The sequence below is a fragment of the Nyctereutes procyonoides genome, unplaced genomic scaffold (assembly GCF_905146905.1).
Source record: "Nyctereutes procyonoides isolate TBG_1078 unplaced genomic scaffold, NYPRO_anot_genome, whole genome shotgun sequence".
Lineage (NCBI taxonomy): Eukaryota > Metazoa > Chordata > Mammalia > Carnivora > Canidae > Nyctereutes > Nyctereutes procyonoides.
In genome coordinates, this window is record NW_026575147.1 from 8,383,127 (window position 1) to 8,407,777 (window position 24,651).

Genomic DNA, 24,651 nt, shown 5'->3' on the forward strand with positions numbered 1-24,651 from the left:
TAAGATAATGATTTCAGGAGAGTCCAAATCAAGGCTTTTTCAAAAGACTCTCTAAAATTAAAACTCAAGCTTCAGCCTTCTCTCCTAATTTGTTCTTGTAGCAGGAACTGAAAAAGAGGCTTCTAGGGGCACTTGGGTGGCTCAAGTCAGTTAACTGACCTTGACCTCAGCTCAGATCTTGATCTCAAGGTCCTGAGTTCAAGCCCCACCCTGGGCTCCACACTGGGCGTGTAGTGGAGCCTCTTTAAAAAAAGAAATAAAGAAAAGATAATTCCAAAATATTCTCTGATTCTCTTTCTACTTCCTATCTAATGGCAGCTGTAATCAAACAGCTTTACTCAATTACTTCTAGAGACCAAGTCCCAGATTGATACCTGATAAATTAAAGGCCTGACTCTATTGTGCCCCCATTGGTAATTTAGAGGAAGGACACCCAGTGTCCACCCAGACACTTCACAAGCTAAAAGGAAGCTGTGAGTGTAGATAAGAGTAGCCTACAAAAGACACATTCTACTTTACCGTGTTTAATCATCACAACTCCATAAAGTGGACAAGTCTGCTTCTGCTGCTGTCACTCCTGTTTTATAAAAAGAAACCAACAGTCCAAAGAGGCAAAGTGACTTGCTCAGGGTCCTGTGGTTAATAAATGACAAAAGAGAGTTTAGAACTCATTTCCAGATACCCCAAGCTTATTTATTCTCTTTCCACTCTGGGACAAAAGAGATGATCGCCAAACCAAGACAGTTTTTGAGTCTTAGCCTCCTTCCTCTGGATTAGGGGAGAGTAAATTGGTAAAAGAATTAAAATGTCCTGGAGTGATATTCACACGACTGAGAAGACCTTCACCAAATTAATAATCCTCAAGCTTCCTACTTTAGGATTGCCAAGGGATGAGTCTTGCCCAGAAGATGCCAAGATCCTACCGGCTCACACACACATTCTTATACTGAAATAAAGTGCAGAGCAGGGCCACATCCCAGGAGCGAGAGAGCAGCAATCTTTTATTTAGAAGCAGAGTAAAACTCAACTAAACCAGCCGCCCACTCCTCCCTACCCCAGTCTGAGGCTAAATATTGCCATGTTTTACTTGGGGGTTCATCTGCCACCGCTCTGAAAACACGAGGGTAACCCACCATCCTCTCCTTTGCTCTCGGAACCCCCAGGATGGGAGTGCGAGCCCGTCGCGGCGCCGAACAATTATATCAAGATACTCTCCCAAAATGCGTTCCCTCTAAGACAACAGAAATCTCAAGTATGTAATTGGGCAACGCTGTCATTGCCTCACAGCTCTGGACACCCCCACCGCGCCTCAGCCCGTCCCCTCTTCTCAAGTCCTAGCTGAGGTCCAGGGTCAGGTGCCCGTCCTGAAATCCCGGTATTTCAGAAACTCAATGCTCCCCAGGGTGATAGCGCCTCGGGCCCAGCCCCAGCCCCACCCCCACCCCACGCCCGGAGGCACTTAGAGCTGGGCTCTCGGCGGGGCCAGAAGCTCTTTCTTATGCAAATGACCTGGCCCGGGAGCTCGGGCCTCGGGGGCCGCCGGGCCCGAGGTGAGCAGACCTGTCAGAGCCTAGGGCAGGGAAAAAGCTCCCTGACGTAACGAAAACTTTCCAAAGAAGACAGGAAAGCGGGGTGGGGGTGGGGGTGGGGGGTCCCCTTCGAGTAACTTTCAGTTGCACACCAACCAAAGCTCGCCTCCCACTTGGAGGCGGGCGCCGGGGACCCCGGGTCCCGAGGCACCTCTGGAGGAGAGTGCACGCCCCTCGCGGGGCCTCCGTACCGGGGAGGGGGCGCGGCGGGCGGAGCTCCCCGGCCCGGCTCCCGGTTCCCGGCTCCCGGCTCCCGGCTCCCTCCCGGACGGGCCTCTGCCCCAGCGCACCTCCGCAGGCCCCGAGGAACGCCGAGGGGAGCCGTGCGTCCCCAGAACGCTGTCCTTCCGCACTAGAGCCCCCCACCCCGCATCCCACGTGGCGCCGGGGCCTCCCCCACCCCCACCAGCCACGATTCTCCCCCACGTGCTCTCGCCGGAACTCCGGCAGCGAAAAGGGGGCTCCTCCCACGTGGGCCTCGCAGTCTCAGACTACGTGCCGGGTGACCCGCCCCTCCAGCGAGGGAAAAAAAAAAAAAGCGCGACTGCGCGCAGGATGGCAGGAAGGCGGAGAGCCGCGCGGTGCGCGAGCCCCGGCGCCTCGCACGCGCGCACACGCCTGCCCGTGCCTAGCGGACGTGGCTCCTCGCGCCCAGGGGTTGCCCGGCGGCCCTGACTTTTTCCGCGTCCTCCAGCACGAATGCGGAGGAAGCGGTTCCCCGCAGGGTCGAGGAGGAGAGTGGCGGCCGGCCGGGGCCCCAAAGTGGGGGCCGGGGACCACACGACTTCGCCAAAGGCGAGCCAGCCGCCCCTGCACGCGCTTACTGACCTTCTGCACCTGGTCGTGGTTGAGCTCCGTGAAGAAGTAGGCGAGCAGATGCGAGGCGATCATCCTGCCGCGCGCGGCCTGACGGCGCCGAGTTAGGAAACCGAGGTTGGTTAGAGCGCGTGCGGGGGAAGAGGGCAGGCAGCGCGGTCCGACCGCTTTGTATCCGGGCTCGGCGGCCCGGCGGGGAGCCGTGAACCGGGCGGCACAGAAGAGGCGGCGATGGCACGCCCAGCTGGAGAGTCTAGAGTCTCCAGAAATCGGTCTGGGGAGTCCCGATTGCTAGAAGGCGCCCAAAAATCACTGCCGGGACGTGGCGGGCTGCCCCACCGCTGAGGCGCTAACTCCTCCACGGGGTCACTGGAGGCTCAACTTGGGAAGAATCTCGGCCCGGCCTCCCTTGGGCGAGCGGACCCCTCCGGCTCCCGCGCGCGCTGCCCTTGCCCACGGATCTCCTCCGCTCGATGACACGGCGGCGCTAGCGGCAGCCCGGGACTTCTGCTCTGGAGTTTGGTGCAACAATGTGGCTTATTGAGGGGCTGCCGGCTCGCGGGCCTCCGGGTCAGTGACGCGCGCGCGCCCATTGGCTGCAGGGGGAGGGTGTGTGCGCCCACGGGCCGCCCGCCGCCGCGGCGCAGCCAATCCGTGCGCACGGCCCGCGGGCGCGGCCCCTCCGACACCCGAGCCCGCAAACTGGAGGGGCGCGCCCGGGGCAGGGGGCGGGGCCGGGCGGCCGGGATGGGACGTGTGGTCCGTGGCTGGAGGCTGGGACGCCAAGGCGCATGAGCCACCGCCGCGTCAGGCTCAGCTCTGGGTGGGGGGCGCGTGATCACAGACCCAGCGTGTGGCACGACTGGGAGGACGGGTCACCCGACCAGCACGTGCCTTGTGCGGGAAGAGGGATACTGTCTGGTGTCTCGGGGTCACGCGAGGCGCCCCCCCACCCCTCATTGCTGGGTCACATTTCTGAGACATCTCAGTCCTCACCTGTTGTGGCTCAACGGGGCGCAGCGCTGAAGCAAGATGAGGCGCCGCCAGAGCTGCTGCTTACTTTATGTCAAGCGTCACAATATAGATAGGCTGTGGGTTTTACTGACCTCTTTTCACAGATGAGGAAACTGAGGCACAGGCCGTTAAGACTTGCCCAGGGTCCCACAGCTATGTGGCAGATGGAGGAAGGAACCCATGCCTGTCTGACTTTGAAGCCCAAAGGTTTTCCCTATTTTCCTATCCTACCTACCGCTCTAAGCGCCCAGGGAAGTAGAAAGCAGGAAAGGAGCTTTATCAGCAGCTGTAGGATGGACGCGTGGGTGAAACTGGGGGGGTGAGAAGTGTGTAACGGAAGGATCCTGGACGTGTGTGGGGCAGGGGGCTTGGGGGCTTGGGGATGTTGAGAGGAGTGGCAGGTCCAGCCACAGCTAATGCCTGGCACCAGACTGAGTTTATGTATGCGATGGCAGCTAGCAAGAATGTGGAGAAGAGCAGAGCCTGGGGTTGGAGAGGTCACAGAGGAGGCAAGCAAGAAGAAGGGATGCCCTGTTCTACTGAGGAGTCTCTCCTCTCATCAACAGTCAGGTGCTATCTGCAATGTATATATTATTATAGTATTATGTAAGTTATAAGCGTTCATGGTTGGAATATACCGGCAGAAATAACAAAAACATCCATGATCCAGCCTCTCAGCAAAACTCTTGAAAGCTACATACCCCTGCCAACTATACCTTCACCCTTCTCCTTCCCCGTACTCCAGTCGGGCCTGGGTCCCAAACTTCTTTTGTTACAGTCACCATAATGACTTATTCATTGCCAAATCCTGTGTTCTTATCCCTTTTTTACCCTTTATCCACTTCTAGTGATACCCACGCACAGTTGACCGCATCCTGCATCTGGACACACCTTCTTCTGTGGGATCTGGAGAAGCTCCATCCTCCTGGTGTCCCTCTAGCTCCTCAGACCCTGTTTTCTCTACTGGTGAGTGCTGGAGTATTCCAGGGCTCTCCTCCACCCTCTGCTCTGGTTATGTTCTCTTCCTGGGTGATCCCTCCCAGCCTCATGATTGTTGCTATCATGACAGGCCGGTAACTCACAGATGGAAATCTACAGCGAGGACCTCTCTAGGAGCTCCAGACTTATTTCTCCAACAACCATTTGTCATCTGCATTGAATGACTACCCTCTCACACTTAAGATCCAAAGCCAAATGGAACTTTTCTTTCCTCATCTATTTCTTTTCCAGTTGCCTCAGCAAATGACATCACCCTCCACCCTAAGTCATCATTAATTCATTCCTCCCCCTCATTCTCATATCCAGTAAGTCCATCAACAAGCAGTCAATTTGGCCCATAAAATAAACCCTGTAATTGACTGCTTCTCTCCATGTCCTTGAACACCTTTTCGGACACAAGCCACCAACAACTGGCCAGAGCCAAAACCACATCAGCCCGCCTTGTCCTAGCTTCCATTCATGCCTGTCTCCATCCTGACCCTTACACAATCTTCTTGTTCAGGGACCAAAGTGAACTGTAAAAGGTAAACCATTCAGAGATGCCTGGGTGGCTCAGTGGTTGAGCATCTGTCTTCAGCTCAGGGTATGAACCCAGGGTCCTGGGATCGAGTCCCACATCAGGCTCCCCACAGGGAACCTACTTGTCCCTCTGCCTATGTCTCCACCTCTCTGTGTGTGTCTTATGGATGAATAAATAAATAAAATCTTTAAAAGAAAGATTTTATTTATTTATTTATGATAGACATAGAAAGAGGGGGGGTGCAGAGACACAGGCAGAGGGAGAAGCAGGCTCCCTGCCAGGAACCCGACTCGGGACTTGATCCTGGGACTCCAGCACCATGCCCTGGACCAAAGGCAGGCGCTAAACCACTGAGCCACCCAGGGATCCCCAATAAATAAAATCTTAAAAAAAAAAAGATAAACTATTCTATGTCTCTCCCTCCCTCACTCAAAGCCATCTAGTTGGGTTTCTAATCCTAGAGTAAAATTCAAAATCCTGACAATGATATTATATGGCTTCCTTTTCACCTCATCCCATACTACTTTTCCCAGTACACTGCTTGGCATTCACGAAGGCATGTTGTCCTCAAAAATGACAAACTGTTCCCCACCCAAGGGCCTTTACTCCTTGTTTTTCTTCCATCTGGAATATTCTCCAGATCTGGGTCCAGCTAACTCAGAGGTTAACTGAAATACCACCTCTTCTGAGGACTTTATTCTAATCAATTTATCTCAAGTGATTCCCCCAGTCACTCTCATGTGCCCCTGGCTGACATCCTACTGATTTTCCTATTGTTCTTTCTCTCCTTGCTAGACTGTGAGCTGTAAGAAGGCAGAGGCTGCAACTATGTTGTTCCCTCACATCTGCAGTGCCTAGAATGGTGCCCAGCATATGGTGGGCACACAGTAAATATTTGTTGAATATCTAAATGAGTAGAAGAAATTTTAAAAATAACTATTGTTCATGTTTTGTATAACAAATACACACATGCAGAAGGAGAGAAAGAGTTTGTAGTTTTATATATTATTTCTCTAATCTTTTCCACCTCTAGATCTTCCCTAGTTCACACACCCAACATCTCTCACATGACTGAAACAGCCTTATAACTGGGCTTCCCTCTTTAGATAAGCACCAAAGATATATAGGTTTGGATATACAATAGAAGCTTCTTAGAGAAGTGATGTGATCGGTTTTGCTTTTTTAGGTCAATAGTTGCCCACCCTTTTGGGTGTAGGGTGGGGAGATTAAAGACCAGAGGTGGAGGCACCTGGGTAGTTTAGTAGTTGAGCATCTGCCTTCAGCTCCGGGCCTGATCCTGGGATCCTGAGGTCAAGTCCCACATAGGGCTCCCTGCGGGGAGCCTGCTTCTTCCTCTGCCTATGTCTCTGCCTCTGTGTGTGTGTGTCTCTCATGAATAAATAAATAAATAAATAAATAAATAAATAAACAAACAAACAAACAAACAAATAAACCAGAGGCAGAAAGAGGCCCAAGCTGTCAGGTAGGACCAAGACCTGAACCAAGGTGGGGATGAGGCAAGGTGTCAGGCTACAGATGTAGATGTTTTAAAGACTGAGGTAGAATGATGCCTTGGACTCAGAGTGGGGGATAAAGAGGAAGATGCCTGCTACCTGGTATACTTGGAAGTCCGTGTTATAAAACCTGTTGGCCCCAGGCAGGCCAGACCAAACCCCATGGGTCATGTCAGCTATGCTCCCATCTCTATACACTGACTTTAGAGCTTCTTCTCAACTCCCCTCTCTGGTCCCATTTCTTGTGAACCAGATAGTAATCCCAAGGTGCCTTAAGTATACATTATCTCTTCTGAAGGCCCCAGTCCCAGGAGGTAGTTAGGGTGGGTATTGTTATAAACCCCAATTTATACATGACCAACTAAGGGTAGGTTACTCATAAGGCTGAGACTTGTGTCTTTGACTTTTCTAGCTCCAAACTCCATGCCTAGAGTTTATGATTTATTGACTCTCAGATCTCTCTCTCTCTCTCTCTCTCTCTCTCACACACACACACACACACACACACACACACATTTAAGAATAATGAGACATCTATGTAATTTACACTCCACAGCCCCAAGAGAGAAATCAATCAGCAAATATTTATTAAGCAAACCCTTACAATGTTCAGGAAAGTCTGTTCAGTGCTGTAAAAAAATATAAAACAAACACAAGATGTGGTTCTTGCCCCTCTGAGGGATTAATTGTTTAATCAGAGATGCAAAACCAACACATAATTATCGCAGAATGGAAAAGTCTATCACTGAGAGCCAAACATGTGTTTCTATGTGATGGAGTTTCAGAGGACAAAGAGAGCCACAGGCCAGAGTCAGCCAAGGATGGTCTGATGGATACAAATGTCAGCTTTTACACCAGGCTGTCTCTGGCCTCACATAGGAGAGACCTGAGCCTGGCCATCGGCTTTTAGGGAGCTGTCCTGGGAAGAGACGACTTGGCCGAAAGACATCCGTCTTCCAAATATTCCTTTTTCTAATTAGGATTTATCAAGTTGGAAGCAAGTTATAAGTAATGGGATTATATAGAGGATTTTAAGACTGAGGGTGAGCCTTACCTGAATGTAAACACTTAGGACTCTGTGCACTGTGTTATCTTTAACACTGGGCCCTAATGAGGTCCATAATCTCTTGCGTGTCATAGTTCAGTGATAACATATGAATTTGAGAGATTGGGGGAAGGTATTAAAAGTATCTAAAATAGAAAAATGAAAGCCTTAAGATACACAACAACCTCATTTTATCTGTCAGATTTTCACAAAGGACCTATTCAAGCTAGTTTAACCAGAAAAAGTTGATAGAGGAATATTTGGTCCCTTTCAAGATCTTCAGGAGTGTCAGAGAATCAGGCTTACAGGGCATGCCATTCAAGAGTGATGCCCAAATTATACCATCAGACTCTGCCAGTGGAAATGCTATTGCTCCAGCCACCGGGCTCAAGTATCTCTGCCTGCACTCCTGATGCTGGACCCAAGATTAGCCAGGACAGGCCACAGCCACCTTTGACAATTGGATGTCTGTCTCTCAGCATCCTTGCTAGAAGAATTCTGCACAGCATCTCCTTTATTGTGTTTGCATTCAAACTGACGTCTTGCAGGTGGTTGCTGGAGCTTAAGCCACATGCCCATGCCCTAGCTGCAAGAGAAGCTGGGAAAGCAGCCCCAGGAGTCAGGAGCCAGGAGCCCTAACTTGGAGAAAGGAGCTAGGTAGGCCCAAAGCTTGATACACATCCACCACACCCAGAAGTCACTGAATATGCTACATTGTAAAATTTAAAGGGCCTTTAGACAAATTGGCTGCCTAAAAAATCCAGGACACACCAAAACAATTAAAAAATAGAACATCCAGGGGCACTTGGATGGCATAGTTCAACCTCCAACTCTTGGTTTTCTGCTTAGGTCATGATCTCAGGGTCATGAGATTTAGCCCCCTGTCGGGCTCCATGCTCAGCACAATGTCTGCTTGAGATTCTCTCTTCCTCTCCTTCTGCCTCTCCCACTTGTGTGCACTCTCAAATAATAAATAAATAACTATCTTTAAAAATTGGAACATCGGTAGCAGGGCAGCCCAGGTGGCTCAGTGGTAGTACCACCTTCGGCCCAGGGTGTGATTCTGGAGACCCAGGATCCAGTCCCATGTCGGGCTCCCTGCATGGAGTCTGCTTCTCCCTCTGCCTGTGTCTCAGCCTCTCTCTGTCTCTGTGTCTCTCATGAATACATAAATAAAATCTTTAAAAAAAAAAAAAGAACATCTGTACCAGATGAGGGTTAAACTAGAAAGAAAGTAGGCAGTAGGCCAAATGACACCAGGAAACAACTATAAATAAATTGACATGGGCTGGATAATTCATTCTCTCCACACACTTTCTGTAATCCAGTACTGGCCCAATGCCTGCCCAGTGCCTGACCAGTGCCCAGTGCCTGCCCACAGGTATATTTAGTACCACAGTAAATGAAGAAATATTGTCAGGAGGCCTCACTCCAATGCCACCCCAAACATGAGGGCTATGGAGTCGGATACTCTCATCTTGATAGCCATAGAGCTATATATCCCCCAGAAAGTCTGCCAAAGAAGATCGTGGTGGCACTCATGGGATTACCATGGGCCTCCCTGCGCTCCAGCGTCCTCCCCTGCAAAGTGGAAATCATGAGATGGAAAATGAAAAGACTCTAGTTCAGAACCTGGTACATAGGAGACCCCAAATATCAGTCTTCTAAACACATCATTCATAATTTCAAGTCTTCTATGTAATAAGAACTCAGTGATTTAAAAAATTCCAGATTTGGGGCACCTGGGTGGCTCAGTGTTCGAGCATCTGCCTTTACCTCAGGTCGTGATCCCAGGGTCCTAGGAGTGAGTTCCGCATCGGGATCCCCACAGAAATCCTGCAATTCCCTCTGCCTATGTCTCTGCCTCTCTCTGTGTCTCTCACAAATAAATCAATAAAATATTTTTTAAAAATTAAATTAAGTTGAAAATTCCAGATGCCAAGAATAGTGAATGCAGAGTCTCAGGGACATGGGAGAGATTGGTTTGTTCCAAACGACATGCAGCCCTCTGGTGTAGAGAGCGGATTTCAATGGAGAATGACAGGAAGAAGGTTGGGCAGGTAGGCAAGAGGGTTGAACAAAAAGGGAAGTATTAGAATTGTCAGTACTGAGGCTAGAAGCAATGTGGAGGACAGCTTGGGGGGGAGGTCAGGGGTAGGGAGTGAGACCAGAGTCCTGGGGAAAGATGCTGAAGGCTTCTACAAGGTTTATGGCAAAAGGTAAGAGAAGTGAAAGAAGTGAGAAAAGTAGATCAAACAGAACTTGATGGATAATTGAATGTGAGCAGTGGAGACAGGAAAGACTCTAAGACAGTGATTCTCACCCTTGGCAGCTCTTTGGAAGAGTGCTGTCCCGACACATGGAGGTGCTTGGCCCAGGGTACAGACCACAAGGGGTACCTTGTTGTGGAGAATGTATAAATAATAATAGTAAAACCTTTAGTCAGTCTGGGATTTTATTATCACCATGGGCTAGCAATTCTAAACAATGTCTGTGACAAAGTATGCTTTCCTGGATTACAGCTAACGGCCCTCCCTGCATCCCACCTCCTGCCCTTATATAGCCACTTTATTAGAATCATCTAGAGAGCTTTTACAAATCCTGATGCCATATAAACAAACAGCAGATGTTAATGGCATCTTTTCTTCCACTGCAGTAGTGAACCAAAAAACAAAATATCTAGGAATTTAAATGTATAAGGAATTTAGGTTGACAACTAGAACAAGTAGGGAGGCTTAAAGTTGCTTCACTGAACTTCATTTCCTCTTAGGTACACTTGTAAACTTTAAATGTGAGATCCAACTGAAAATAATGGATTTTTAAAAATAAATGGGCTTTAAAAGATTCATATGGAAACATAAACAAGACTCCTTTTGGAAACCACAGGAAGAAGCTTGTTCATTTGCTTTTTTTAATGTCAGAGTGGTGAAGTCCTTCCTGAGAAAGACTAAAAACCTAAATGTCATAAGCAAAAAGACCCATAAAAGACTATTAAGTAAAGTCAAAAGACAACCTAGACAAAAATACAGATCAGATACAAAAGACTCATTTTTGTACTATATAAAGAGCTTCTTCAAATTAATAAGAAAAGGAAATTTAAAAAAAAACTTGGGTAAAGAACACAGAGTTCACAGGAAAGAAACAAATGGTTATTTGATATATGAAAAAATTATTAACATCACTGAGATTGGTGAAAATGCACTTTTAAAATATACTGATAGACCATTTCTTACACATCAGGTTAGCACAAATCAAATAATGATAATACACCTTACCATGAGGAAAGAGGTGCTCTTTCTCCCAGCACATTATTTTTTTTTACGGCATTTTATTTATTTACTTGAAAGAGAGCAAGAGAGCAAGCACAGAGGGAGGAGGAGAAGCAGACTACTCTCTCTGAGCAGGAAGCCCAACATGGGGCTGGCTGGATCCCAAGACCCTGAGATCATGACCTGAGCCAAAGGCAGACGCTTAACCAACTGAGCCACCCAGGAGCATCCCCCCTAGCAGTATTAGTGACGGAAAACCACAGCCTCTATAAGGTCTGCTTAACGCTCACCATCAATTACAAGTACACCTACCCATTGACCCTGAGAGCACATGTTTCTTACAGGTAAACCCACGTATGTTGTGTGAGGTTGTTCACTGGGGCATCATTTGTCAAAGCAAGTCTGGGACTGACTTAAATCCTATCATTTGGGGACTGGGTAAGTAAAGTTCATCCATACAATGGAATAACTTAACTGCATATAAAAAAGAGAAGAGGTTCCCTAAGTATTAATATGGAATAATCTGTAAGGTACAGTTTAGTAAAAAAATGTAAGATGTAGAAAAGTATGCATATGAAATCCTGTCAAATAAAAAGGAACTGAAAATAAAATAAGCCTACACCTGTGTAGAGTTTTAAACTATCCTCTAGGTAGAGGAACTGAGTGACTGGAAGAGACAGGTATGGGAGAAGACTTTATCATGCAGTCCTCTGTATCAGGTGTGAGTATTATCTATTTAAAAAAATGAGATGAATTAAGAAAAGAATCTACTGATATAAAGGTAGGTGGGGCAGGGAAACTAAAGGACCCCACGAAAAACTGCTTTTCCCCCTCTTCCTGATTCTGTTCTTGCTAGGACCTACATTCCTGCCTTACATGCACCTTATGAAATAGATAAAGGTCAAGGAGTTAATGATTTCTTTGGGAGTCTTCCAGCACAAGAGATAACATCTAAGGAATGACCAGGCAGGGTCATCAGGAACATTTTCCAAGACCACTGACTCACCAAGACCCCTCACTTCAGGCATAAGTGACTTACGGAGAACACCCAAACACTCGTCTGTGATCCTGGATGCCTGAGAAGACTTATGCACTGGACCACAATCCTCAATAAAAACCCCAGACTCCAAGCAAAGACTAGACATACTCTTCTTTCCTTTTTGAGTGTCCTGGATTCTCTGTCTGTATCTGCTCTCTCTGTGTCTTCAATAAACTCTGTTCTCACTTCCTCTTGGCTTGAATTTTATTTCTATCCTGTATGAAACCAAGGATCCTCTTGGCTGGTCCTGAGGGTCTCGGCTCTGGGTTCTAAGACCCAGCCAGCCTGCATCAAAGGCAACTCAATAGAGTAAAAAGGACATGGGATGAGATACCTGAATCCGCCAAAAAATTAAAAATTTTAGGGACACTTGGGTGGCTCAGCGGTTGAGTGTCTGCCTTTGGCTCAGGGCATGATCCTGGGGTCCTGGGATCGAGTCTGCATTGGGCTCCCTGCAGGAACCTGCTTCTCCCTCTGCCTATGTCTCTGCCTCTCTCTCTCTCTCTTTCTCTGTGTGTCTCTCATGTATAAATAAATAAAATCTTTTTTAAAAATCAAAAATTTTAAGTTAAAAAAAAAGAATATCCAAGCCACACCCCAGCCCAATTACATTAGTATGTCTGGGGGTGGGAGCCAGGAATTAGTATTTTTAAAGCTCCCCTGGTGATTCCAATGTGCAGCCAATGGTAAAAACCATGACTGTAGCATGCTCTGGGTATTTTAGTCTTGGGTCTTGGGCAACTCCTGAACCTGTGTCAGTTTTGCGTCTATGTCTGACTCCTCCACCCACTAAGCCCTATTTCTTTGCACTTACTTCTCTGATCTTTATATCAGTTCCTGGCCAGGGCTATCTAGTCCTTATCTTTGTAGCTGCCTCATTCTTTCCCTCTAGACAGTAGGACCTCAGTTTTCTTCTTATTGACTTGCCAAAAAACAAGCAAATTCCTAGCTTCCTGTCACTTCAGTGATGGGAAATGTATTAGTTTGAATTAAGAGGGCCCTTGTCCCAGTAGGAATGGATGAGGGTCCTGCCTCTCTTGGTGCCAGTTGGATGGTTTCAGGTACAAGAAACAGAACACGCTGGCTCCAACAAAAAGATATTTGTTGTGTCAAATAAAAAGCCACCTGATGGTGGGCTGAACTTCTGTCAGGGCTCTGGCCCTCCTTCTCTGAGAATCTCTTGGCTCTACCTCACTTCCTGAGTTGGCTTCATCTTCATTCTGGTAGTGAGACAGAGGCAACATGTTCAGTGCTCAGCCATAAACTATAAGATCAAGAGAAAGGGAAAGGAACTGCTTTCTCCTGGGTGCCTCTCTCTCTCTCTCTCTCTCTCTCTAAATATATATTTACTTGAGAGAGAGAGAGAGAGAGCAGGGGGAGGGGCAGGGAGAGAGGGAGAGGCAGACCCTCCCGCTGAGCAGGGAGCCCAACACAGGGCTCTATGCAGGGCTCTATCCCAGGACCCTGGGATCATGAACTGAGCCAAAGGCAGATGCTTAACTGACTGAGCCATCCAGGCACCTCCTTGTTCTCTTTTTTATAAAGAAGAAAACATTGCCTTAAACCTTTCAGCAGCTTTCCTTCCTCCCAATCTCATTAGCCAAATTGTCACATACCCAATCTTATACTAGCTATCTAGAAAGAAGAATAGGATTATCATGATTGGCTCACACTAGTGGTTCTCACCTGGGGGTGGTTTTTCCTCCCAGGAGACCTTTGACAATATCTAGAGACACTTTGAACTGTAGTTGGGGTGCTACTGGCAGAAACGCTGCTCAATATCCTATAATAAACACAACAACCCTTACAACAAAGAATTACCCAGGCTCAAATGTCAATAGTGCCAGGACTGAGACACACTGGCTGAGACTAATCAGTGCCCAAGCCTAGAGATGAGGACAGGGTCACCCTCCCTTAGTCATCTAATGGCTCACAAATATCAGGGTTTTTTTTTACAGAAATGAAAGTATGTGATAGGCAGCCTCCAATCTTCCCTACATCACTGCTTCAAAAGTGTTGGGGCTCTGTATCAATTTCCTGCAGAGTTATCCAAATGGAGAATTTGAAATCAGTGGTCTAATCATAATATATTATATGGATCTACAGTCCGAGGACCAATGAGGCTAACATTCTTTTTTAATGTTTTTATTGAGACATAATTGACATAAAACATATTAGTTTTAGGTATACAATATCATGATGCAATATTTGTGTACATTGCAAAAAAAATGATCACCATGATAAGTCTTGTTAATATCCATCACCACACACAATTTTTCCCTTGTGATGAGAACTTTTAATATCTACTCTCTTAGTAACCATTAAATACACAATACTGTTAATTACACTTACCATGCTGTGTATTACATCCATGATATTTATTTTATAACTGGAAGTTTGTACCATTTGACTTCACCCATTTCACCCACTTCCATACCCCCTAACATTCTTGATTTAATATGCATATTTCTGCAGAACTAAAAGGCTAGGCACTCAAGATGGCCATGGGACACTTGCTCATTGGTCAATCAAAGAACATTACAAAGGTGCTTCTCTAACTCTTTACAGAGAGGAAGGTATGTATGACACTACTATTGCTAGAATTTTAGCAATCAGGGAAAATGTGAGGTTGGCTGCTCCTGCTTGCAACATTGGTTGGTATCTCAAGGAGACATGGGAGTTCAAGGAGCCAAGGTTAAAGCATCAGCTAAAATACCCAGAAGAACAATATATCCCTGTTCTTTGTTTTTTGCTGAGACAGTTATTTATCCAATATCTCTTTAGCCTGAAAAAAACCACTAATTATAAAGACCAACTTTTTAGAGCAAAGAGCAGGGTTGACATGCCATCCTAAGGGCTGTGTGTGTCTGTGTAGATTTCTGATTCCTAAGCCTCTAGAAATATCTTTAGAACTAACTCCTGTCCATAATAGGCACAGATTTCTGGTGTATCAGGGCTCAAACCCCCCCTCCCCCCAGTGGATGGCAGCAGGGTACATGCCAACATACCTGTCCCAGAGTTCTCTTCTGAAACTTAAAGTCAGGTTAATTCACTCACACCCCTATAAGTTAGTCACTACTTATGGTAATCGTTAGTCCTAGTCACCAAATATTTCTAGTTCTCCCTCAAGTTCATGATAGGATTGCACATGCTATCCTTTAAATTTAGATGTGATCATGTGAATTGCTTTGGTACAGGAAAGCTCCAGCAAGTACGTACACACACACACACACACACACACACACACACACACACACACACGAGCAAATGAGCTTTGGCTATTGTGAAAACATAGAGACACAATCTCCATCATCCTAGATCCCTAAGTGAGGATGGCAGGGAGCAGAGTCCACATCAACCTATAGTGGACAAATAGTATAAACAAGAAATCACTTTTTTAAGCCACTTACATTTGGGGTCATCTGTTGCAGTAGTATGGCCTGTTGTATCCTGATACAGTTCCCAACATGCTGACTTGCTTCCAGTCATTTGTGCCCTCCATCTCCTCCCTGTATTTCTCCAGTCTAATTTTCTACTTCTCTTTTCACATCCCAAGGCAGTGTGTCTTCTGGACCCCCAATTTTGCACCAGATTCCTTGCATCTTTGGCTGCTCCACAGAATGTGCCCTTTACTTCTTACCTGAAGGCCCTGGCTCTCCTCTAGAGGCCTCTCCTCTCACACATCTCAGACCTAAGGGTTGGGAGGTGACACTGGTACTCCCAGTGCCAACACTGCTTTTATCCTGAAGTCAAAGTTCCACTCCCTTAAGACTCATGGCCTCCAGCAGGGTCACCTCAGGGCCTTTTCATATTTTACTGACATCCTGGTACCCTCTTGGGCATCTGGATTATAGTTCTTCTCTCTTCTCCAAGTCCTACAGAATCCCAAGAGACTTCGGTGACCCTAGGGACAACTACCAAACACCCTAGCCTTACAGCTTCCTGACTTTTCCACCCCCAATAGTCTCCACCTCTTTGTGCTCTGGCCATACACTCTGAGATAACATCATAAACCTTGTCACCAACTCAGAACTGCTTCCCTTCTGCAGCTGAAGCTATGATGACCACTGTGGAGGGACAGTGAGATGGCTTAGAAGGTTGAGCTCCACTGGATCCTAAACAAACTCCCATTTTCCAAACTATGTCCTAGAAGAGAGGTTCTTAAATATTAATGATTCATTCTAATCACCTGGGGATCTTGTTAAAAGTCAGACTCTGATTAGGGGCATCTGGTGTGAGACCTGAGTTTCTGCAGTTCTAACCAGCTTCCAGGTGATGGCCATGCCTCCTGACCTCACTTTGAGTCGCAGAGAGTGAAGTGTCCATGAGATGTGGCTTCCCTGTGCTTCCTATTTTTCCTTGAGAAGAGCCTGCCACTGCTTCCTTGAGCCATCATCAGTACCCAGGAACCCACCCAACTGGAGACCTATCTCAAGGAGTCCACACAACTGTGAGTTCTGCCTGGAGACTTATATTTTGACTTTTAATCTTTAAAAGGATCTCAGATGCAAATGGTTCACTGATCTTCACTACGTAGCACACTCTCATCAGCCCATGAAATGCCCCTCTACTCGTGGTTTATTTCTTTTCATTTTCAGTTATTGCAACTCTTCAACCCTGATACCCCCTTTTTCCTCCCCAGTCTTTGTCATAAGGTCAGCACTCTAATATGTTTGATATAGGTCCTTAAATATGCTGCATTCAACCTTGTAAAATGAGTTTTGTATGCTTACATTTTTAAATTACAAAAATGATGAGCAGTTTAAAAAGAAAAAAATAAGAGAACTTCCTATGTGGTGTTGTATGGATCCTCCTGATGAGGTGGCCAACATTTAGGCTTCCCTTCTTTATATAGGAAAACAATGCACACCTTATTATTTGAACCAGCCCTGGTGATCTCTGTTTCTTGCAACCAAAATAACCTAAAGAACACCCTACTTCATGGGGGTGGTTGTAAGGCTTAGTTGAGAACAGGATGTGGTGTCTAAACTTCCTAGGCTCATCGTTCCTAATGTCAGAACCTCTTTTGCTGTATTTGACAATGGGCTGAATGAAGAGTGATTTAGGCCAGGATTAAGGATTCAGTCTCCATATGGCCTCATTAGCTTCACCAGATACCAAGAGCACCCCTAGCACTAGCATAAATATTGTTGCAACCTCTTTCACATAAAGATAGAAATAAAAAGGTTTAAAACATGCAGCCAGACTTGATTAGATAGACCAGTGGGCAAAGAAAAAAGTCCAGAAACAGACCCAGAGACATGTAAGGGTTTAATATATACTAAAGGTGATTTTTGGGATCCCTGGGTGGCGCAGCGGTTTAGCGCCTGCCTTTGGCCCAGGGCGCGATCCTGGAGACCTGGGATCGAATCCCACGTCGGGCTCCCGGTGCATGGAGCCTGCTTCTCCCTCTGCCTGTGTCTCTGCCTCTCTCTCTCTGTGTGTGTGTGTGTGACTATCATAAATAAATAAAAATTAAATAAATAAAATAAAGGTGGTTTTTCAAATTAGCAAAGAAAAAATGGATTAACTAGTAAATGTTGAAACATCAGGATGACCATCTGGGAAGACAAATTAACTTGGATTCTTATCTTACTGCTTATAACAACATAAATTCCAGTTGAAGCAGAGATTTATATGTTTAAAAAAATTTAATTATTAGAAAAAATTTTGGGAGAGTTTTTGAAAGAATCTCCAATTAAAGCTTTTCTGAGCATCACCCAAAAACCCAGATACCTCAAAAGAAAGATGAATTTAGGTATGTTAAAAAAATTTTTTAATTACTCCAGACAAATCCATCATAAACAAACTTCCTTAAAACATAACTATACAAATCAGTAAGAAAAATATGATTGTCCCATTTGAAAAATAATAGGCAAGAATATGAAGAGTTTATAGGAAAAAACTATATAAATGCTCTAAATATATGAAAAAATACTTGGGATCACTTATAAAAAGAAAAATACTAATTAAAATTACAACGACAATGCATTTTTCAGTTCACAAATTGACAACATTGAAAGATTTAGAAATTAAGCTGACAAAGACGTATGGAAATAAGCACTCTCATAAGTTTCTCCAGAGAATAATTTGACAATCTCTATCAAAATAAAAATGAGGAGCCCCTGGGTGGCCAACTCAGTTTAAGTGCCCCACTCTTGGTTTCAGGTCAGGTCATGATCTCAGGGTTGTGAGATCGAGCCCCACCTTCGGTTCCATGCTCAGCAGGGAGTCTCCTTGGGATTCTGTTTCTCCCTCCCTCTGTACCACGCCCTGCCCGCAGGGCACACATGGTCACTCTCTCTCAAATAAATAAGTCCTTAAAAAATATGAAAAAATGAACATACCCTTTGACTTTTAGGAATGTATTCACAAACATACTTGAATATGTATGAAATTCCATGTGTCATTTTATTACTACAAATTATCATTTGTCCAAGTAATGGAATACCATACAGCTATGAAAAGTTGTGAAGCTTTGGGATTATTTTTTAATAATAAATTTATTTTTTATTGGTGTTCAATTTGCCACATACAGAATAACACCCAGTGCTCATCCCGTCAAGTGCCCCTCTCTGTGCCCGCCACCCAGTCACCCCCACCCCCCACCCCCTCCCCTTCCCCCCCTTCACCACCCCTAGTTCGTTTCCCAGAGTTAGGAGTCTTCCATGTTCTGTCTCCCTTTCTGATATTTCCTACCCATTTCTTCTCCCTAAGCTTTGGGATTATTGACGCAGAATGTGTCCTTTAGAGAAAAGAGCAAGATACAGAACAATGTTGAGTGGGGGAAGGAGGAGAGTGAAATCACACACCTGCTTGTGAGTACACAGAAGATCTTCAGAAGGTTACAAAAGCAACTTTGAGGGGAAATAGGAGCAGCACAGGCATGGGAACAAAACTTAACATTTCATGTTTACCTTTCGTTGGAAATGAATTTTATACCATGTGCATCATTATAAAATTTAATAAAGCTTTAAATAACAATAATAAATATATCAAATGCTATGGGTTTTTCCAGCAGAAACATTGGTGCCCACTGAGTTATGGATTTTTGTCAACTGTAATTTCTGTCGACTATCTATACAAACAAATAAGGAAGCTTAAAAAGGAAGTAGAAAGAAACTGTAGAGAGAGGGTCTGTTTTTATTCTGCAGTTTGGTTTTTCTAGGTATTTGGTAATGAAGTAATGCTAGCCTTCTCAAACCACAGGAGCAGGAGAAGTGGCTCTCCTTCCTTTCTAAGAGACAGCTACGTACAGCCTCAGAGAGTGGGCGCCAGGCTACAAACATGACGTACTGATTAGAGAGCCAGTGCTGATCAGTGGGGGCAGGCAGGTGGTAGGGGCTCTCTAGACCAAAGGGAAAGACAGTAGCGTAGAGGCTGTTGGTTCAGCAACAAGTCAGGGGTCAGAATGCCTGGGACCCCTCTGGAACACAGTTGACCAAGAAGAAATGGCAACCTTCTGGGCATAAAGAAGGGAGCACAAAAGAAATAGATAAATAGAGGCAGAACCCAATGGCTTGAAAAGGCAAAGAATATTAGGATTTGGAGTGGGTATGTAAGGACTAGGGGAGAGGCAGGGGGTCAATGTGGCTGAGACATGAGACAGGGACTCCTAATCTCTCTTTATCTGGTGATCATGTCAGGAGATAAGGCCTTCAACTAGCACTGCACAGCTTGAGCTCACATTCAGGTAATGACAGTGGGTTAATATTTAGCCCCACTTTGAAACCGATCAGTACACAGTTCTAAGAGCTTTCACAGATGGGACTCTAAGAGCAGCACTCAGCATACCATGCCCTCAAGCTTCAAGCTTCTGTCAATATTGGTACCATGCTGCTGCTTAGTTCATCTTTATCCAGCCTTCTATCACCCTGTTTCCCTTGCCCTATAGACTTGGATTCATTCATTCATTTATTCATTCATTCATTCAACAGGATCTACAATACCAAGCATTGATTCAAGCCCAGAGACACAGTGGTTAACATGACAAACATGATCCCCACCCTCATGGAGCTTACAGTTTACAGAGGAAATCAAATAAGTATGCAACAAGTTATGATATATGCTATGAGGGAAAACAAAAAGTGCTCTGAGAATGAGAAACTGGAGGCCCAGTTCAGATTGTGTGATCAGGCAAGAGGGCTGCCTTCAAATACAGTTCCAAGGGACATTGCACACGGGAAGCACAGTGTGCATGTCATCCCTAGATGTCAGCCAGGCAGAGTGGGGCCAAAAGCCTTCTAGAAGAGGGGAAGGCATGCTCACAGGCACCAGAGAAGGAAACTTTTTGGCAAGGACAAACCACTGCAAGAAGTACAAAGGAGGGGCAGCATAGAGGAAGGGAGGCATGAGATGAGGCTCAGATCCTTGGAGAATATGGGAGACTCTGAGAGGAAAATGATATTTTTATCCTAAATTGAGTGGGAAGACTAAAGAATACTATGCAGGTGAGTGATACGGTTTAGTGTATAAATATTTGTAAGCCACCCTGGCTGGCATCTAGAGCATGGATTGGAAAAGGACAGAAGAAGTAGGTAACCAATTTGGACACCATTGAGTGTCCATTGAGTCAACCAGGCCAAAAATGAAGGTGGCTTGGCAAAAGATTACAGCTGCAGAAAGAAAAACTTATTAAACTCAACAGCAAAGAAACAATCCAATCATGAAATGGGCAAAAGACATGAACAGAAATCTCACAGAGGAAGACATAGACATGGCCAACAAGCACATGAGAAAATGCTCCACATCACTGGCCATCAGGGTAATACAAATCAAAACCACAATGAGATACCACCTCACACCAGTGAGAATGGGGAAAATTAACAAGGCAGGAAACTACAAATGTTGGAGAGGATGTGGAGAAAGGGAACCCTCCTGCACTGTTGGTGGGAATGTGAACTGGTGCAGCCACTCTGGATAACTGTGTGGAGGTTCCTCAAAGAAGTAAAAATAGATGTGCCCTATGACCCAGCAATTGCACTGCTGGGGATTTACCCCAAAGATACAGATGCAGTGAAACGCCAGGACACCTGCACCCCAGTGTTTATAGCAGCAATGTCCACAATAGCCAAACTGTGGAAGGAGCCTCGGTGTCCATCGAAAGATGAATGGATAAAGAAGATGTGGTTTATGTATACAATGGAATATTACTCAGCCATTAGAAACGACAAATACCCACCATTTGCTTCGATGTGGATGGAACTGGAGGGTATTATGCTGAGTGAAATAAGTCAATCGGAGAAGGACAAACATTATATGGTTTTATTCATTTGGGGAATATAAAAAATAGTGAAAGGGAATAAAGGGAAAGGAGAGAAAATAAGTGGGAAATATCAGAGAGGGAGACAACATGAGAGACTCCTAACTCTGGGAAATGAGCTAGGGGTGGTGGAAGGGGAGGTGGGCAGGGGGTGGGGGTGACTGGGTGACAGGCACTGAGGTGGGCACTTGATGGGTTGAGCACTGGGTGTTATTCTATATGTTGGTAAATTGAACACCAATAAAAAATAAGTTTATATATATATATAAAAAAAGAAAAACAAGTGGATAGAGTTAAGGTAAGTTTTGGAGATAGAAGTGAGGTAGGTTGCTGGTAGGTTGGATATGAGAGGTGAAGAATAACTCCAGGCTTCCGGCTTAAGCAAATGCATAGTACCATTTATTGAGACAGGGAACATGAGGAAGAATGGATTAGTGGGTGGATCCAGAGTTCCATAAGCTGAAATGCTTATAGTAATCGAAGTCGAGATGGCAAGTAGACAGCTGGTTTTATGAGTTTGTGTTCATATCAGAGATCTTATTGGCGATACAGTATGGGTAGCATAAGGTATTTAAGGCCTTGGGAAAGGATGTATCCTCTAGTGAGGGAGTGTGTGCACAAAGCTTTATTTTCTGATGTACTTGAAAGTTTTTCAGGGTCTCCCATGCATTGTGGACCACACCCCAAAAAGTGTTTTGGGAGCAGCTGGAAACAAGTCTTCACCTTTGTCTTTAGCAGTGCAGACAGTGAAACTATCTCCTTATGAGCAGATGCTGGACCAACTTAGTATTTGCAGTGTCCTGGGCTAGAGCATAATGCCTCAATTCCCAGCATCTCTGCTCACTCACATTTGGGAATCCTTCATTCATCCTCTACCTCTGATTCTGGGTCCAGTCACACATTGATTAAAAGGCTTAGGATGCAATAATGTTACAGTACAAACTTTCAAGGGTGAATCAGAAACAGCATTGAGGGTACAAGGGAATATGAGGGCATGCAGGAACTGTTCATCCTTAACTTTTTGTTTTTGCCAGGTTCCAATGTATCCTGGACTTGGATGACCAGCAGGCCTCAGGGAGAACTGAATCACCCATAGCTTTGCTTCCTAAGGGTATGCCAGCATCTCTCTGTGATCTGACATTCATACTCTCCAATACAGAGGATTTCCTTGGGCTTGTTTGTCCCAAACAATATGGCTCCCCCATACTGAATTAAGTTTTTCTTCAAGCCACCTCCCATCCCATGGGTTGAGCTCCATGATGTCCAAACTATACCTGAATGCCTTTGGTATGGATAATAATCCTCCTCTCAGTCAGTTACTGTGATGGAAATGAGGTTAGTTTCACGCACGGTACCTGGACCACTGCAATAAATGCAGCCTCCATTGGAGCCCTCTGGCCTCTGAAGGGGCTGAGGATGTATCATACCCTTTTAGAGCATTGGCTTGAAGTAACTACAATTCTTGGTCTCCTCTTCACAGCTGTTGCTATAATTCATCCTCATCTGAAAGTGCCAAAGTGTGAATCTTCAGGCTGGTGAGGTTATAAGGTGACAAGACTGGTGGTGTAGGAGGACCTCTGACTGCCTAATAAAATTTTTCACTGGGTTGTGTGGTTGTTCTATTTTACAACTCCTATCTGCAAAGTTCTGTATGTATTTTATTTCTGTCAAACTTGAGAAAACTCTTTAGGAAAGCTTCTGAACATTCCTCAAACACCTCTTTTTTTGTATATTTCTTTTATTGGAGTTTGATTTGCCAACATATAGTATAATACCCAGTGCCCATCCCATCAAGTGCCCCCCTCAGTGCGTGTCACTCCAACTCCCCATCCACCTCCCCTTCCACCACCCCTTGTTCGTTTCCCAGAGTTAGGAGTCTCTCATTTTCTGATATTTCCCACTCATTTTCTCTCCTTTCCCCTTTATTCCCTTTCACTATTTTTTATATTCCCTGAATGAATAAAACCATATAATGTTTGTCCTTCTCCAACTGACTTACTTCACTCAGCATAATACCCTCCAGTTCCTGGTGCAGCCACTCTGGAAAACTGTGTGGAGGTTCCTCAAAGAGTTAAAAATAGACCTGCCCTACGACCCAGCAATTGCACTGTTAGGGATTTACCCCAAAGATTCAGATGCAATGAAACGCCGGGACACCTGCACCCCGATGTTTCTAGCAGCAATGTCCACAGTAGCCAAACTGTGGAAGGAGCCTCGGTGTCCATCGAAAGATGAATGGATAAAGAAGCTGTGGTCTATGTATACAATGGAATATTACTCAGCCATTAGAAACGACAAATACCCACCATTTGCTTCAACGTGGATGGAACTGGAGGGTATTATGCTGAGTGAAGTAAGTCAATCAGAGAAGGACAAACAGTGTATGTTCTCATTCATTTGGGGAATATGAATAATAGTGAAAGGGTATATAAGGGAAGGGAGAAGAAATGTGTGGGAAATATCAGAAAGGGAGACAGAACATGAGAGACTCCTAACTCTGGGAAACGAACTAGGGGTGGTGGAAGGGGAGGAGGGCGGGGGGTGGGGGTGAATGGGTGACAGGCACTGAGGGGGACACTTGACGGGATGAGCACTGGGTGTTATTCTGTATGTTGGTAAATTGAACACCAATAAAAATTAATTTATTAAAAAAATACCCTCCAGTTCCATCCATGCTGAAGCAAATGGTGGGTATTTGTCATTTCTAATGGCTGAGTAATATTCCATTGTATACATAGACCACAGCTTCTTTATCCATTCATCTTTTGATGGAAACCGAGACTCCTTCCACAGTTTGGCTATTGTGGACATTGCTGCTATAAACACTGGGGTGCAGGTATCCCGGTGTTTCACTGCATCTGTATCTTTGGGGTAAATCCCCAGCAGTGCAATTGCTGGGTCATAGGGCAGGTTTATTTTTACTTCTTTGAGGAACCTCCACACAGTTTTCCAGAGTGGCTGCACCAGTTCACATTCCCACCAACAGTGCAGGAGGTTCCCCTTTCTCCACATCCTCTCTAACATTTGTTGTTTTCTGCCTTGTTAATTTTCCCCATTCTCACTGGTGTGAGGTGGTATCTCATTGTGGTTTTGATTTGTATTTCCCTGATGGCAAGTGATGCGGAGCATTTTCTCATGTGCTTGTTGGCTGTGTGTATGCCTTCCTCTGTGAGATTTCTGTTCATGTCTTCTGCCTATTTCATGATTGGGTTGTTTGTTTCTTGAGTGTTGAGTTTAATAAGTTCTTTATAGATCTTAGATACTAGTCCTTTATCTGATAGGTCATTTGCAAATATCTTCTCCCATTCTGTAGGTTGTCTTTTTTTTATTTTTTATTTTTTGTAGGTTGTCTTTTAGTTTTGTTGACTGTTTCTTTTGCTGTGCAGAAGCTTTTTATCTTGATGAAGTCCCAGTAATTCATTTTTGCTTTTGTTTCCCTTGCTTTCATAGATGTATCTTGCAAGAAGCTGCTGTGGCCAAGTTCAAAAAGGGTGTTGCCTGTGTTCTCCTCTAGGATTTTGATGGATTCTTGTCTCACATTTGGATCTTTCACCCATTCTGAGTTTATCTTTCTGTATGGTGTA

The 24,651-nt window shown here is 45.3% G+C and overlaps 1 protein-coding gene and 1 long non-coding RNA gene across 4 annotated transcripts in view; one reads left to right on the forward strand and one right to left on the reverse strand.

Moving 5' to 3' along the window:
* HK2 (hexokinase 2) overlaps positions 1–2,489 on the reverse strand; it is a 61,763-nt gene extending 59,274 nt beyond the window's left edge. The window contains exon 1 of the mRNA XM_055312462.1: positions 2,418–2,489. Within this exon, the coding sequence (XP_055168437.1) occupies positions 2,418–2,480 (63 nt within the window). The 5' untranslated portion in view covers positions 2,481–2,489. The remainder of the gene's footprint in view (positions 1–2,417) is intronic.
* On the forward strand, positions 2,411–22,673 carry LOC129501365 (uncharacterized). Of its 3 annotated transcripts, none has more exons than XR_008662725.1 (6): positions 2,411–2,522; positions 4,268–4,385; positions 11,111–11,204; positions 16,071–16,255; positions 19,743–19,849; positions 22,102–22,673. It is a non-coding gene; the product is annotated as an uncharacterized LOC129501365 (long non-coding RNA). The 3 variants fall into 3 exon arrangements; XR_008662724.1 differs by lacking the exon at positions 19,743–19,849 and having other exon boundaries at positions 22,102–22,178; positions 22,548–22,673; XR_008662723.1 differs by lacking the exon at positions 19,743–19,849.
* The last annotated feature ends 1,978 nt before the right edge of the window (positions 22,674–24,651 follow it).